Source organism: Saccopteryx bilineata, chromosome 8, assembly GCF_036850765.1.
Source record: "Saccopteryx bilineata isolate mSacBil1 chromosome 8, mSacBil1_pri_phased_curated, whole genome shotgun sequence".
Taxonomy (NCBI): Eukaryota; Metazoa; Chordata; class Mammalia; order Chiroptera; family Emballonuridae; genus Saccopteryx; species Saccopteryx bilineata.
In genome coordinates this window covers 40461171-40477814 of record NC_089497.1, presented here as the reverse complement: position 1 = coordinate 40477814, position 16644 = coordinate 40461171, and the positions used below count along the sequence as shown (strand labels likewise).

Genomic DNA, 16644 nt, shown 5'->3' with positions numbered 1-16644 from the left:
AATAGAAAGCCCAGAAATAAAACCACATATATATGGTCAAATAATCTTTGATAAAGGGGCCAACAACACACAATGGAGAAAAGAAAGCCTCTTCAACAAATGGTGTTGGGAAAACTGGAAAGCCACATGCAAAAGAATGAAACTCGACTACAGCCTGTCCCCGTGTACTAAAATTAATTCAAAATGGATCAAAGACCTAAATATAAGACCTGAAACAATAAAGTACATAGAGGAAGACATAGGTACTAAAATCATGGACCTGGGTTTTAAAGAACATTTTATGAACTTGACTCCAATGGCAAGAGAAGTGAAGGCAAAGAAATAAATGGGACTATATCAGAATAAAAAGTTTTTGCTCAGCAAGAGAAACTGATATAAAAATAAACAGACAGCCAACTAAATGGGAAATGATATTTTCAAACAACAGCTCAGATAAGGGCCTAATATCCAAAATTTACAAAGAACTCATAAAACTCAACAACAAACAAACAAACAATCCAATAAAAAAATGGGAAGAAGACATGAACAGACACTTCTCCCAGGAAGAGATACAAATGGCCAACAGATATATGAAAAGATGCTCAGCTTCATTAGTTATTAGAGAAATGCAAATCAAAACTACAATGAGATACCACCTCACCCCTGTTAGATTAGCTATTATCAACAAGACGGGTAATAGCAAATGTTGGAGAGGCTGTGGAGAAAAAGGAACCCTCATTCACTGTTGGTGGGACTGTAAAGTAGTACAACCATTATGGAGGAAAGTATGGTGGTTCCTCAAAAAACTGCAAATAGAACTACCTTATGACCCAGCAATCCCTCTACTGGGTATATACCCCAAAACCTCAGAAACATTGATACGTGAAGACACATGTAGCCCCATGTTCATTGCAGCACTGTTCACAGTGGCCAAGACATGGAAACAACCAAAAAGCCCTTCAATAGAAGACTGGATAAAGAAGATGTGGCACATATACACTATGGAATACTACTCAGCCATAAGAAATGATGACATCAGATCATTTACAGCAAAATGGTGGGATCTTGATAACATTATAAGGAGTGAAATAAGTAAATCAGAAAAAAACAAGAACTACATGATTCCATACATTGGTGGAACATAAAAATGAGACTAAGAGACATGGACAAGAGTGTGGTGGTTACCAGGGGTGGGGGGAGGGAGGACATGGGAAGGAGAGAGGGAGAGAGTTAGGGGGAGGGGGAGGGGCACAGAGAACTAGATAGAGGGTGACGGAGGACAATCTGACTTTGGGCGAGGGGTATGCAGCATAATTTAATGACAAAATAACCTAGACATGTTTTCTTTGAATATATGTACCCTGATTTATTAATGTCATCCCATTACCATTAATAAAAATTTATTAAAAAAAAAAAGAAATGATAAAATTTTTTTTCAATGTAAGCATATAGGTTTTAGTCATATGTCTTTATCACTAATATTGAACTTTTTGCTCAAATAGTTCTCTCTTGTCATGATTTTAAAGAGAAAAGTCATGGGTTTTTCTTTCTCTATCAAATTGGAACAGACATTTCCTCAATGTCTCCCCACCCCCACCACTACCAGAGTCTTAGTACATGTCTGTCATTTTCTGGCCAACTGTTTGTTTTTTTTTAATTATTCAGCTCAAACATAATCTTTAGAAAAAGCTTTCCTAAGTCCATCTAGTCAGGAGCAAACTATTTTCCCTCTATTTTTTGCATTTTTATCAAATAGTATTTCATGGTAGGAAATATGTCTAATATAGTTTGTATCCCTGCAGGACCTAGTACTCAAAACAGATTTGCATATGTTTTATCAGAGTAAATTGAAATTTATACTGTGGGAAATCAGGATGATAGTTTGGAATGAAAACAGAATATTAGGGTGTATGTAGAGGCTTTCAGAACAAGCCAGCAGAATTTCCCTGATAACTGTTTGTGCCTGAAGGCAGAAAAAGCGAAACATATTGCTTGTCCATTATCTGCCAATTGCATTTCATCCAAACATACACATATTCTGTGATTTCTTATACATCACCCCACCATTCACACAGACCCTCAGTATGCACTGAAGGGTTAATCCTTTGTGTTCACTCAGTGACCTCTCATGCCAAGCCAATGTTAAATACCCTGTCTATTCACACTGATGTCTATTTCAGTGTAGCCACAATTCTGGAAAGTAACGTCTCAAAATGCAAAAGATCCACTCCATGAACACATTTAACACAGCTGTACTATGGGATAAGATACAAATACCAAATAACTTTCTAATAACTGAGAAGCCCAATACTCTCCATGAGGGTCATAACTGATTTAATTAGATTCTATAAAATTCCATATATAGGAAGACATGAGTTTTGTTTTCTAATGATCTAGATTAAAATTTAATTTGTAAAGTTGTTCCCAGGATTTAACAGACTTGAAGTGGGAGCATCTGCAGCTTCCTAGACTCAGTGAGTTCAGTAGAGCTGGTCTCTGCCTTCCCGAAATCATCTCTACATTTTATAAAAGCCACATTGTATGATGTTTGTGAGAACAGCTGGCTTATTGTTATGATCATTATTGTTAGTTTCACAAGAGATTAAAGAACTAAATCAGGAATTGAAGAGGATATTTATGTCCTCTGCAGACCTATAACAGGCATAACATGAAGAGTTGCAGTTTATTCCTTAATATGAGGAAATTAGATAATTTCATATCAGACTTGCTGAATCCTGCAGCCACCAACAGCATGGAGCACGGATGTAAATCAGAGGAGCAAATAGATTGTGACATTTAAAAATGGAATGCACAGTAGGAATTTAATCAGCACATTTGCCAATATAATATTCCCTTTGAAGCAAGGTTTCTTTAAAAAAGATACCTCAGGTTGTCTGTATCATGATGCATTCTTCAAAGTGACAGCTTGGCTTGAAGTTCTATGAGAAGCTTAGCATTCCAACAGTGTGTGACTTTAGCTATGCTCTTTCTGTCCCTCATTTATTCTAAAGGTCCTGGAAGGTTCTAAAGATGATGTCTGTTTAGCTTTCTTAGTTTCTTTAAAGAAAACTACCAGATAGGGATGCCTTTTCAGTTATCCAGTTATTGCTATTTAATGAGCTGCTATTCATTAACCAAGAAAACAAAGAGTATTAATTTAGTGACCATCAATTCAATACGAAGACAACAAATAGGACTATGGGAAAAGGAGACAGAAAGAAACAGATCCATTTAATTATTCATTGAGTGCCCAAGTTCAAATACTATACTAAATGCTAGGAATTCTTGAAGTGAATAATGCAGGTTTTTTCCCTAGAGAAGCTCAGAATCACACAGAAGACACAGGTCAAGTGAAGGCTCTACGTTTGCTTGTAAAAACAGATTAAGCACCGTAAGGAAGAAGATATGACACTACAGATCAACTTACTAGCTAGTAAAAATCTCTATGGTCACTGTTTATTAAACTTTATTATTATTAAATTTTATTATTACTATTGATAGTTGAATTTATGATAATTAGAGCAGGAACTTTTGGCCTGTTGGTGGAAAATATTAAAAATGTAAGCAAGGTATAGAAAGTACATTTCCATTACTATTATGTCTAGTATCATGAGCTCATCTCCACTTTAAAACCTTTTTCTAATAACCACAATGTATTGCTTTTTTTTTTAGAACAATTGACATATTAACCATAGCATTATGCTATTAACCATAGCATAATGCCTAGGAAGTGCGAAGGCACCTAGAAGAGGAGGTGGCTCCTCTCCTAGGTGCCTAGGAAGACATATTTTAGAAACCAAACTCTATGAAAGGAAAAGAGGGTTTTCCCACAGATGACAAAGAGGCACTGTCAAATTTAGAATAATTTGAGTTATTTTAGAATATTTTTCTTTTCATCCTACTGACTCCTCAAATAAACATCTAGATAATAAAAAACTATCTGTAGGTTGTATTTGAAGACCTACTTGCAAGGCAGTTATTTTGGATTTCCCACATCCACAGAGAAATATTTTTATATGAACAGTCTAGTTTCCAAGACAGTCTACAAAAAGCTAGGTAACTTGCAATATCTTTTATAATTTTAATTTTATTTTTCTTCTTTTCCAAGCAAGAAGAAGAAAAATAGAGAGACAGACTTCTGCATGTGCCCCAACTGGGACCTACCTGGCAACCCCTGTCTGAGTCTGATGCTCTGCCCATCTGGGGCCATGCTAGCAATTGAAATTATTTTTAGCCATCCTCAGCACCTGGGGCTGATGCCCTCAAACCAATCAAGCCATGGCTGCAGAATCGAGATGAGGGGAGGGGGATGCAGGGAAGGGTGGATAAGCAGATGGCCACTTATCCTGTGTGCCCTGACTGGGAATTGAACCCAGGACTTCTATAAGCCATATTGATGCTTTATCATTGAGCCAACTGACCAGGGCTGTAACTTGTAATATTAATGATAAATCATGCAAATACAGTATTTTTCAAACTATATCAGCTGCTACATTCATAGAGATCTGTGAGTGCTGTAAGAATTTTTAAAAAGTTTGTGTTTTTATTGTGATGGTGATCTAAAAAATAATATAAGCAAATCCTGGATCATCTAAATGAACACTCATTATATGATTCTTGAAATTGTCTTTATAATTGTCTTTATAATTGTTTTGGTCTTATCTTATTATAACCATGCAGAAACCTTATTTTCTATAATCTTCCCTTTATTTTGACATTTTTCCTTTGACTCAAACTGGCCTCACTCAATGCCCTGAATCACCCACCTCCCACCTCCCTGTCCCTTGCTTAATTATTAAGCCTTCAGGACAATGAGGTTCTGGTCAGCATTCAATAGTCTTAGGAACAAGGTCCTGGGTCTACTGACAACAGAGACAGAGCTTTTAACCAAACTAAAGATAATATCTTGGCCTCAGTTGTGTTTTAAATCTAGACCCAGGAAAGCAGAACAACCCCACAGAACAAATCCTTGTGAAATTGGACAGAATAACTCTATGGGTGACACTAGGACCAGATGCAATGATCAATTATCTCCTAGCACCAACCAATCAGTAGAGACCACAACTCTAGCTGCTTTGGTCACCATGATTAATGATTTTGCTCCTATATAATCCACCCCTTGGAAGCCATTAGGGAGCCAAGTCTTTGAGCATGAGCTACCTGTGACTCCAGGCTTGGCATTGTCTCCTTAATAAATTCATACTTTCCTGGCTGCAAACTCTGGTTTGTGTCTTCTTGGGTTGTGATGCAAATGGACTCCTTCAGTCTGGTAACATTATCATCTGATTTAACAGTATTAGAGGTCTACTAGTATGTATATCGGCTAATATTTGGCTCCCATTTGATAGGCTTGCCTTGGAAAAATTCTCATAAAAATCCAGATTTCTGATTTTTTTATTTTTGAAGGAAGAAAACATAGCAACTATGGGCTTACCGATCCCGGTGGTAGTAATAGAGCTAAGTAGTGGCTGTTTGTTATACTGGTCTTGCTTCTATCGGATAGATTTTCCGCCTATATTTTATAAGCATTAGTTTGTGAGTTTCCTGATCTAAAGCGATGTTGTTTATTTCCCAGGATGTGATGGCAAATGTTCTGAGAAAAGGAGGTCTATTCCTCGGCGTGTTGTTTGGTAAACAGACATTTGTGAGTAGGGGCTTCTATGGAATGTGGCTTCTCTCCTAGGTGCCTTCGCACTCTTTTCTGTAATCAGATTAGGTATATAGCCTGAAATAGAAGCTAACTTTCAGGAACGAATTTCTAAATTAGTGCATTTATAGAGCCAGAGACTTGCAGCATGTTCCCACCTCCCCCACTCACAGCCATTCCCCAATCTACCACATAACACCTGTCTCTCATTCGGTTATGTATGTTTCCTCTGATGTTATTATTTGTTTGTCATTTCTATTTATTCATATTTAAAGATCATTGCAGTTATTCACTGAAAAGGGCAACACTTACCACAAACCATGTAAAGTTGAACTCAGATGAAATTCTTGAGGAGATATTTTGAAAGCATGGTATTTCCAGAACTTGATTTATCTCTATTTCTATTGTATTGTTGCTTCTCCATTCATGCTGTGTAACTGTAACAAAACATAAGATGCAAAAGACTTGGATCTGTAAATGATTTACCAAGTGCTTTTCATCAAAGAAATGAGAGCCATTTTAGTAGAAAGATTCATCTCTTTGCAGGTTATACCTGTGAAGTAAAGAGGCAAAATCCCATTATATTCTTTACTATATAAGTTTCAAAAGGAAGCCACTGAGAAAACTGTCATTGAAAAATTATAGGGAATCTGTCCTAAAAGAATTCCACTCACAATTTGGCATGTTCCTCTGCTTTCTCCCTAAATTTATGCTTTAGTCTTCAGATCACATTCCTTTAATCAACTAGAATATAAAACATTAAACCTATCCTCTAATTGTCTTTTTAAATTCTAATACACAATATTTTTAGGCCTATGAACCCAAAATAACAAAATGAATGGAAAGAACAGAGAGTCCCCATACACACCTTGCCTCTATGCCTGTACAACCTCCCCCATTATTAACATCCTTTATCACAGCGGTTTGTTGGCTACAATCAATGAACCTACACTGACACATCATTATCACCTGAAGTGCATAGTTTATTTATATCAGGGTTCACTCTTGGTGTTGTACAGTTGATGGTTTTTTTTTTTTTTTTTATAATTTTATTTTTTTAATGGGGTGACATCAATAAATCAGGATACATATATTCAAAGATAACAAGTCCAGGTTATCTTGTCGTTCAATTATGTTGCATACCCACCACCCAAAGTCAGATTGTCCTCTGTCACCTTCTATCTTGTTTTCTTTGTGCCCCTCCCCACCCCCTATCCCTCTCCCATTCCCCCCTCCCCCCCGTAACCACCACACTCTTGTCAATGTCTCTTAGTTTCAGTATTATGTCCCACCTACGTATGGAATAATACAGTTCCTGTTTTTTTCTGATTTACTTATTTTGCTTCGTATCATGTTATCAAGATCCCACCATTTTGCTGTAAATGTTCCGATGTCATCATTTCTTATGGCTGAGTAGTATTCCATAGTGTATATGTGCCACATCTTTTTTATCCAGTCATCTATTGATGGGCTTTTTGGTTGTTTCCATGTCCTGGCCACTGTGAACAATGCTGCAATAAACATGGGGCTGCATGTGTCTTTACGTATCAATGTTTCTGAGTTTTGGGGATATATACCCAGTAGAGGGATTGCTGGGTCATAAGGTAGTTCTATTTGCAGTTTTTTGAGGAACCACCATACTTTCTTCCATAATGGTTGTACTACTTTACATTCCCACCAACAGTGTATGAGGGTTCCTTTTTCTCCACAGCCTCTCCAACATTTGCTATTACCTGACTTGCTAATAACAGCTAATCGAACAGGTGTGAGGTGGTATCTCATTGCCGTTTTGATTTGCATTTCTCTAATAGCTAAAGAAGATGAGCATCTTTTCATATATCTGTTGGCCATTTGTATTTCTTCCTGGGAGAAGTGTCTATTCATATCCTCTTCCCATTTTTTTATTGGATTGTTTGTTTGTTTGTTGTTGAGTTTTATGAGTTCTTTGTATATTTTGGATATTAGGCCCTTATCTGAGCTGTTGTTTGAAAATATCATTTCCCATTTAGTTGGCTTTCTGTTTATTTTGTTATCAGTTTCTCTTGCTGAGCAAAAACTTCTTAGTCTGATGTAGTCCCATTCATTAATTTTTGCCTTCACTTCTCTTGCCATTGGAGTCAAATTCATAAAATGCTCTTTAAAACCCAGGTCCATGAGTTGAGTACCTATGTCTTCTTCTATGTACTTAATTGTTTCAGGTCTTATGTTTAGATCTTTGATCCATTTTGAGTTAATTTTTGTACAGGGAGAGAGACTGTAGTCCAGTTTCATTCTTTTGCATGTGGCTTTCCAGTTTTCCCAGCACCATTTATTGAAGAGGCTTTCTTTTCTCCATTGTGTGTTGTTGGCCCCTTTATCAAAAATTATTTGACTATATATATGTGGTTTTATTTCTGGACTTTCTATTCTGTTCCAGTGGTCTGAGTGTCTATTTTTCTGCCAATACCATGCTGTTTTGATTGTCGTGGCCCTATAATAGAGTTTGAAGTCAGGTATTGTTATGCCCCCAGCTTCATTCTTTTTCTTTAGGATTGCTTTGGCTATTCGGGGTTTTTTATAGTTCCATATAAATCTGATGATTTTTTGCTCTATTTCTTTAAAAAACGTCATTGGAAATTTGATGGGAGTTGCATTAAATTTGTATATTGCTTTGGGTAATATAGCCATCTTGATTATATTTATTCTTCCTAGCCAAGAACAAGGTATATTCTTCCATCTCATTATATCTTTTTCGATTTCCCTTAACAATGGTTTATAGTTTTCATTATATAAGTCCTTTACATTCTTTGTTATGTTTATTCCTAAGTATTTTATTTTTTTTGTTGCAATCGTGAAGGGGATTATTCTTTTGAGTTCTTTCTCAGTTGTTTCATTGTTGGCATATAGAAAGGCTATTGACTTCTGTATGTTAATTTTGTATCCTGCGACCTTACTGTATTGGCTTATTGTTTCTAGTAGTCTTTTTGTGGATTCTTTGGGGTTTTCGATGTATAGGATAATATACATCGAAATCATATCATATCATCTGCAAAAAGTGATACCTTTACTTCTTCTTTTCCGATATGGATGCCTTTTATTTCTTTGTCTTGTCTGATTGCTGTGGCGAGAACCTCTAGTACCACATTAAATAAGAGTGGAGAGAGTGGACAACCCTGTCTTGTTCCTGATTTAAGGGGGAAAGCCTTCAGTTTAGTGCCATTTAATATGATGTTAGCTGATGGTTTATCATATATGGCCTTTATCATGTTGAGATATTTTCCTTCTATACCCATTTTGTTGAGAGTCTTAAACATAAAATTGTGTTGTATTTTATCGAAAGCCTTTTCTGCATCTATTGATAAGATCATGTGGTTTTTGTTCTTTGTTTTGTTGATATGGTGTATTACGTTAACCGTTTTACGTATGTTGAACCATCCTTGAGATTCTGGGATGAATCCCACTTGATCATGATGTATTATTTTTTTAATATGTTGTTGTATTCGATTTGCTAGTATTTTGTTTAGTATTTTAGCATCTGTATTCATTAGAGATATTGGTCTGTAGTTTTCTTTTTTGTGCCATCCTTGCCTGGTTTTGGGATGAGGGTTATGTTGGCCTCATAAAATGTGTTTGGAAGTATTGCTTCTTCTTCAATTTTTTGGAAGACTTTGAGTAGAATAGGAACCAAGTCTTCTTTGAATGTTTGATAAAATTCGCTGGTATAGCCGTCAGGGCCTGGACTTTTATTTTTGGGGAGGTTTTTAATGGTTTTTTCTATTTCTTCTCTACTGATAGGTCTGTTTAGGCTTTCTGCTTCTTCTTGACTCAGTCTAGGAAGGTTGTATTTTTCTAGGAATTTATCCATTTCTTCTAGGTTGTTGAATTTAGTGGCATAAAGTTTTTCATAGTATTCTACAATAATTCTTTGTATATCTACAGTGTCCGTGGTGATTTCTCCTCTTTCATTTTGGATTTTGTTTATATGAGTTCTTTCTCTTTTTTCCTTGGTAAGTCTTGCCAAGGGTTTGTCAATTTTGTTGATCTTTTCAAAGAACCAGCTCCTTGTTCTATTAATTTTTTCTATAGTTTTTCTGTTCTCTAATTCATTTATTTCTGCTCTGATTTTTATTATCTCCTTTCTTCGGCTGGTTTTGGGTTGTCTTTGTTCTTCTTTTTCTAGTTCCTTAAGGTGGGAAGTTAAGTGGTTCACTTGGGCTCTCTCTTGTTTGTTCATATATGCCTGAAGCGATATGAACTTCCCTCTTATCACTGCTTTTGCTGCATCCCATAGATTCTGGTATGTCGTATTGTCATTTTCATTAGTCTGTATATATCTTTTGATCTCTGCACTTATTTCTTCTTTGACCCATTCATTTTTTAAAAGTATGTTGTTTAGTTTCCACATTTTTGTGGGATTTTTTTCCTCTTTTTTGCAGTTGAATTCTAGTTTCAAGGCTTTATGATCAGAAAATATGCTTGGTACAACTTCAATTTTTCTGAATTTGCTGATGTTGTTTTTGTGGCCCAACATATGGTCAATTCTTGAGAATGATCCATGTACACTGGAGAAAAATGTATACTCAGTCACTTTGGGATGAAATGTCCTGTAGATGTCTATCATATCCAGGTGCTCTAGTGTTTTGTTTAAGGCCACTATGTCTTTGTTGATTCTCTGTTTGGATGACCGATCTAGAGCCGTCAGCGGTGTATTGAGGTCTCCAAGTATGATTGTATTTTTGTCAGTTTTTGTTTTAAGATCAATAAGTAGCTGTCTTATATATTTTGGTGCTCCTTGGTTTGGTGCATATATATTAAGAATTGTTATGTCTTCTTGATTCAGTGTCCCCTTAGCCATTATGAAATGGCCATTTTTGTCTCTGAGTACTTTTCCTGTCTTGTAGTCAGCATTATCCGATATGAGTATTGCTACACCTGCTTTTTTTTGGATGTTATTTGCTTGGAGTATTGTTTTCCAGCCTTTCACTTTGAATTTGTTTTTATCCTTGTTACTTAGATGAGTTTCCTGTAGGCAGCATACAGTTGGATTTTCTTTTTTAATCCATTCTGCTACTCTGTGCCTTTTTATTGGTGAGTTTAATCCGTTTACATTTAGTGTAATTATTGATACTTGTGAGTTCCCTATTGCCATTTTATATCTTGCTTTCTGTTAGTTTCGTGTCTTGTTTGATCCTTCTCTTTCGTTTTTCTATCTTTTGTTTTTATTTGGTTGTATTCCATACATCTTTCCTCTGTTGCTATCTTTTTTATCTCATGTGCTTCTGTGGTGGTTTTTTCAATGGTGGTTACCTTTGAGTAATGAAAAGGGTCCCTACCCTGTTCATTGTATCGAACTATTTTGTGAGTACTTTTGCACTCCATCGTCCTTTGCTACTGTTAATCTCCGTCTTCTCCCCCTCTTTCTTTTTGTTGTTGTCACAGTTTAAATTTGGTTTTATTGTGTTCTTCTTGGAGCTTTTACTTGTGGCTCTGTTTTTTTTTTGTTCTTTGTATCTGATTGGAGAACCCCCTTTAGTAATTCCTGGAGTGGGGGTTTTCTGATGATAAATTCCCTCATCTTTTCTGTATCTGTGAATGTTTTTATTTCTCCTTCGTATTTGAAGGATAGCTTTGATGGGTATAGTATTCGTGGCTGAAAGTTCCTCTCTTTCAGGACTTTAAATATTGGGGTCCACTCTCTTCTAGCTTGTAGAGTTTCTGCTGAGAAATCTGATGATAATATAATGGGCCTTCCTTTATATGTTGTATTCTTCTTTTCCCTGGCTGCCTTGAGAATTTTTTCTTTGCTGTTGGTTTGTGTCAATTTCATTATGATATGCCTTGGAGTAGGTTTGTTGGGGTTAAGAAAACTTGGAGTTCTGTTTGCTTCTTGAACTTGAGGCTTTAGTTCTTTCCACAGGCTTGGGAAGTTCTCATCTATTATTTGTTTGAGTATGTTCTCCATTCCATTTTCTCTCTCTTCTCCCTCTGATATACCTATTATTCTTATGTTATTCTTTTTGATGGAGTCAGATAATTCTTGTAGGGCTATCTCATTTTTTTTAATTTTTGAGTCTCTTTCTTCTTCTCTCTGTTGTGCCTCAAGTTGCTTGTCTTCTATTTCACTAATCCTCTCTTCTATCTGACCTGTTCTATTAGCTAAGCTTGTTACTTCGTTTTTCAGCTCGTGAATTGAGTTTTTCATCTCTGTTTGATTTGTTTTTATAGTTTCAATTTCCTTGGACATATATTCTTTGTGTTCATTGAGTTGTTTTCTGAGCTCCCTAAATTGCCTTTCTGTGTTTTCTTGTATATCTCGGAGGATTTTTAGGATTTCTATCTTGAATTCTCTGTCATTTAGCTCCAAGGTTTCCAATATATTAAATTTTTTCTCCATAGATTTTTCCTCATCTAGCTGTGTTACCTCTCTTTCTTTTGTATCCATGATATTTGATTTTCTCTTCCTTAATGGCATCTGAGGGTGGTTTTGTTGATAGTATTAATGAGATTTAATAAAGAATAAAAAGTTAAAAAAAATAAAAAATAAATAAAAAATCGAAAAGAGTTTTTTTTTTAAAAAAAATTAATAATGAAATAAAGAAAAATAAAATAAAATAAAAATTTTTAAAAAAAGGAAATTATTCCCCCCCTCCTTTTTTCCTCTCCTCTCCTCTCCCCTCTTTCTTGAGAAAATCTTGTGGTGGACTGTGAGTTATAACAAACAATGCCTGTGATGGAGGGCCTGAATTGGGGAAAAGTAATAAAGGGGCAAAAAAGAAAAAAAGGAAAAAAAAAAAAAAGAAAAAAAAAAAAGAGCGTATGGACCCACAAAAAGCAAATAAGGAAAAAATTTGGGTCAAGAATAAAATGATTTGCTTTTAGGTGTTGGTTGTCTAAGAGTTATGATGAGAGGAATAAGAGGAAAACGGAAAAATGGGGGGACAAATTAAAAACTTAGTATTGTATTTAGTGGAACAAGAACTAGATAATATGGAGAGCCAGGGATGGGAGCACTGCTAGTGAGTTAAAAAGGTGAAGTAAAAACCCCCCAAAATGCCACAAACATAGGTTTGAGTCCCAGATAAGATAATTTGTTTGTTATTGAGGTTTGAATGAGAGGAGATGTAAAGGAGAAAGGAAGAAACTAATATAGAGGGAGAAAAGAAAGAGAGAGAGAGAGAAAAAAGAGGGAACCACTAAAAGAAGAAAAAAGAAAGGAGAGAGAGAGAGAGTTAAGGGTTTTGGAGTGCAACCCTCATAGAGAGAAAGGAAGAGAAAAGATAATGGGAGATGTAACACTTATGGGTAGTGTAGTTCAAGGAGAGGAGAGAGTAAGACCAGTAGAGAGTTAATCGGCCAAATTGGAGGAAGAAAAAAAAAGTATCAAGAATGAAGATAAGAGAAAAAAACGAACAAATATAATAAAATGTGATAGGTTATAAAGTCTGCAGATTATTCTTGATTTTGAGAGGTTATCTTCTTGCTTTTTCTTTTCTCTCCCTCTTCCTGGTCGGTGACTCTGTACCCCGGGTTCTGCCCCTTTGGCACGCTCAGGTAGAGGCTTGCAGTTGATAAGTCTCTATGGCAATGTCATGTATTGTGCTTTAGTCTCGTGGGTGTCGAGGCTCATTAGCATTTATAGGCTCCGACAGTGAGAGAGTCCGTGTTCCTGGAGCCTTTCTCCTAGTCTTTCCTTCCTCAATTAGTAGCCTGATAATCCAGCTATGGGGTTGCTGCTGCCTCTGCCTGGATAGTAAGAGGCTCAAAGAGCTGGCAACTCCCCACTCTATTTCCACTCAGCACAGGGCTCTGGGTAAGGCTCAGTCAGTCAGAGCTGCTAGCATAATCAGGCGGGCTTTCCGCCCACTCAAAGACCACTGGCTCTGCCACTCTGTCCGGTAACACAAGCGGGCGCCCACTTCTGGGGGGCGCTTGGAGGAAACTCTCACTCACTGTCTGCGACCAGGATATCCAGCCAGCAGTCTCACGCTCTGAGTCAAACCCCCAACCGCAGGGAAAAGTTGCAGCGTTCGAATTGAGTCTCGCTCCGTCCCCGTGCGCAGCTTTTGCAAGGCGCTGGGGCGGCTCGAGATTCTGCTTTGGCCCACACAAAGGCCCCTGACTCTGCCCCTCTCTGCGATAACACGGGCGCGCACTGCGGAGGCACTCGGAGGAATTGCTCACTCCTTATCTGCGCGCGCACACCAGGATATGAGGCCGGCCGCGGTTCCCTCTGAGTGAAACCCTCACCAGCACGGAAAATCTCCACCGTTGGAAGTAGTTCTCACTCCCTCCCGTGCGTGGCTTTCCCAGGGCGCTGGGGCTGCCCAGAGACTCTGTCCTCGGCCCACAGAAAGGCCTCTCACCCTGCCTCTCCGTGGGGCAACACGGGCACCCACTCTCGGGGCCTAGGAAGAAATTCTCGCCCACTAACTGCGCACCGACCAGGAGAGCGGGTAAAATGGCCGCTCCGCTTGTCTTTCTTTGTTTGGGTTTGGCGCGAGTGTTAGCTTGTATTGCCCGGGTTGCCACAGGATCAGATTTTCCTCGGCTTGGATCTGTATGCCACAGCCTGGTTCGGCCGTTTGTGCCGCGGCGGCCTGGATCTATTCACCCCCTTTGCCCGCCTCAGTTTCTATATTCACAGTTACCAGAGAAAGCCGCCCTGTTTAGGTTAGTGAGGAAGGCAGAGCATTTCTTACTCCCTTTTTCCTTCGGGGTTTGGTTATATATTTAGCCAATTTTTCACTCAATCATACCTTTGGGTGTATTGCGAAGCATCTGGAAGCTCCAAGTATAGGTTTTTCTGTTTCTGGTTGAAGATCTTGTTGAGTTTTGGGGGAGATTTAGCGGTATCGCTTCCTACCCCGCCATTACTCTGACGTCATCCTATCAGTTGATGGGTTTTGACACATGTATGATAACATGTGTTCACCATTGTGGTGTCATACAGAATAAAAATTGTCTATGCTTCGCTGATTCATCCCTCCTTCCCACCAAACTCCTGTTAACTACTGATCTTTTTCTTGTCTTTATAATTGTCTTCATGGAGCGTATAACCATTCCTTCTAGAAAGGAATGATACAGAAAAAATATATAAGGAAAGTCTGAGAAAGCATCATTAATAAATTAGTTGCATTTTAACATGATATGAGATAAAGATCTGTTTATAGTCTTTGGGGGAGGCAAGTTTTATATATATCTATTAAACTGTAATAACATCAAATAATAGTTTATAAATGAAAATAAGTCTATTATCCTAATATCCTAGAAACCATATTTTTATAGCTATACAAATCTTGTTTGTATGCATGTTCCTTATATTTCGTAATCTTATTAACAAGTGTTACCTACCTTTTTCAGTTAAAATGTTTTTCATGATTTTTAAACTATTTGTGATTGAAATTTTCAGAGGCTTTATGTCATTCCATTATATATCTCCATCATCATTTGTTTAGTCATTTTCAATTATTGAGTGATTATGCTCCTTCTGTTTGTTTTTTTTTATGATATTGAAACTATTGTAATCTCTGTAGCACAGATCACCATTATATTATACTAATAGCTTTCCCTTGAGCATTTAGATACTTAAGAAAATTCCTAGAAGAACGATTAATGAATCATGGGGTATAGATTTTCATTATTATCAACAGTATATATGCGTGGAATATTTGTCATTTGAGAATGTTATATCTAGCATTTAGATTCAAGAACTTTGTTATATTTTAATGTCTCATAAGTTCTAGGTATTCTTTTTACTCTTTCCTCTTACCCTTAATTGAAAGGCCTTCCTATGAGGGGGACATCTTCTCTTCATCTCTCTCAAATAGTGGTTGTTTATTTTCTTATACCCTCATTTCCTCAAGATCAGGAGGTGGGGTCAGTGCCCTCCTTGCTTTCTTCCAAATATGACTCCAGCCCCATAACTTAAAAAAATTTTAAGAAGCCTGTCCTTTATGGTTAAAGGCATTTAGCAATAATAGTACTTCAAAATGGAGTTATTTGTAAAAGATGTTCATAATTTTTTTTGCCATATTTGCGTACTACCATTACTACTCTTTAATTTATTCTTGAAATTACTATAATTGTTTTACTTCCATACATTTACTTTAAACAGATACTTTTCTAGGCAGTAATATTTGTAAAGTCCATGATCGCACTTTGTATGTTAATTATATTTTAATGTACATTACCCAAATACATAAGTATTACAGTTTTTGTAAATTTTGTCCAGATTTGAGGTTGTCATAAAAGAATTAAAAAATCAATCAAAAACAATAACCTAAAAATATATCAGACATTAAGAAGCAATTTGATGGGATTAAAATTTCATTTGGCATTGCAACAGATAGATTTATAAGTTAGTAAATAGGTCAGTAGAGAATTTCTAAAGTGAATCACAAAAAAGTAAAAAAAAAGTAGCAAATATAGAAAAAATATTAAGGATGTATATAAATTTAGGTACCTTTTTAACACTTACATTTAAATGTTAATTTAAAAAATTCAAGTGTTAAAAATAACACGACAATTTCTACATATTATGATTCATCATAAGGACCAAAAAAAAAAAAGAAAAAAAGAAAAAAGGAGTGGTCGATCTTATTTTATAAAAGTAAGAATTAAAAAATATATAAAAATAAATAAATAAAAGTAAGAATTATTCTGCACTGAAAACATTATCATAACAAAGTGTGGACAGATGACAAACTGGGAAAATATCTGCACTATTGTAACCCACACATATTGTTTAGATGTGCTCTCATGCTCCAGGGTCACAGTTGACTACTCGTAACAGACAGTGTATAGACTATAAAACCTAAAATACTTACTTTTTGACCCTTCAAAGAAAGTTTGCTGACTCTTGCTCTAATTTCCCAATCACCATTCACTATTCTTTGAAAATGTTGATATCTGGATTGCAATCCCATTATCCATCTTAAACCCTGATATAATCCTGGGTGATTTCAGTGATCCTGCAGATGACCTACCCAATAGCTGGCCTCTCAGTTCTTTCTACAGTCATCTCCATCAACTGTCTCCAT

General features: G+C 36.5%; 1 protein-coding gene across 3 annotated transcripts in view; it reads right to left on the bottom strand.

The window, feature by feature from the left end:
* Positions 1–16644, bottom strand: part of CD96 (CD96 molecule) — a 94196-nt gene that overhangs the window by 66104 nt on the left and 11448 nt on the right. For all 3 annotated transcript variants that reach the window (XM_066241606.1, XM_066241607.1, XM_066241608.1), the window contains exon 3: positions 5939–6063. In XM_066241606.1, the coding sequence (XP_066097703.1) occupies positions 5939–6063 (125 nt within the window). The remainder of the gene's footprint in view (positions 1–5938; positions 6064–16644) is intronic.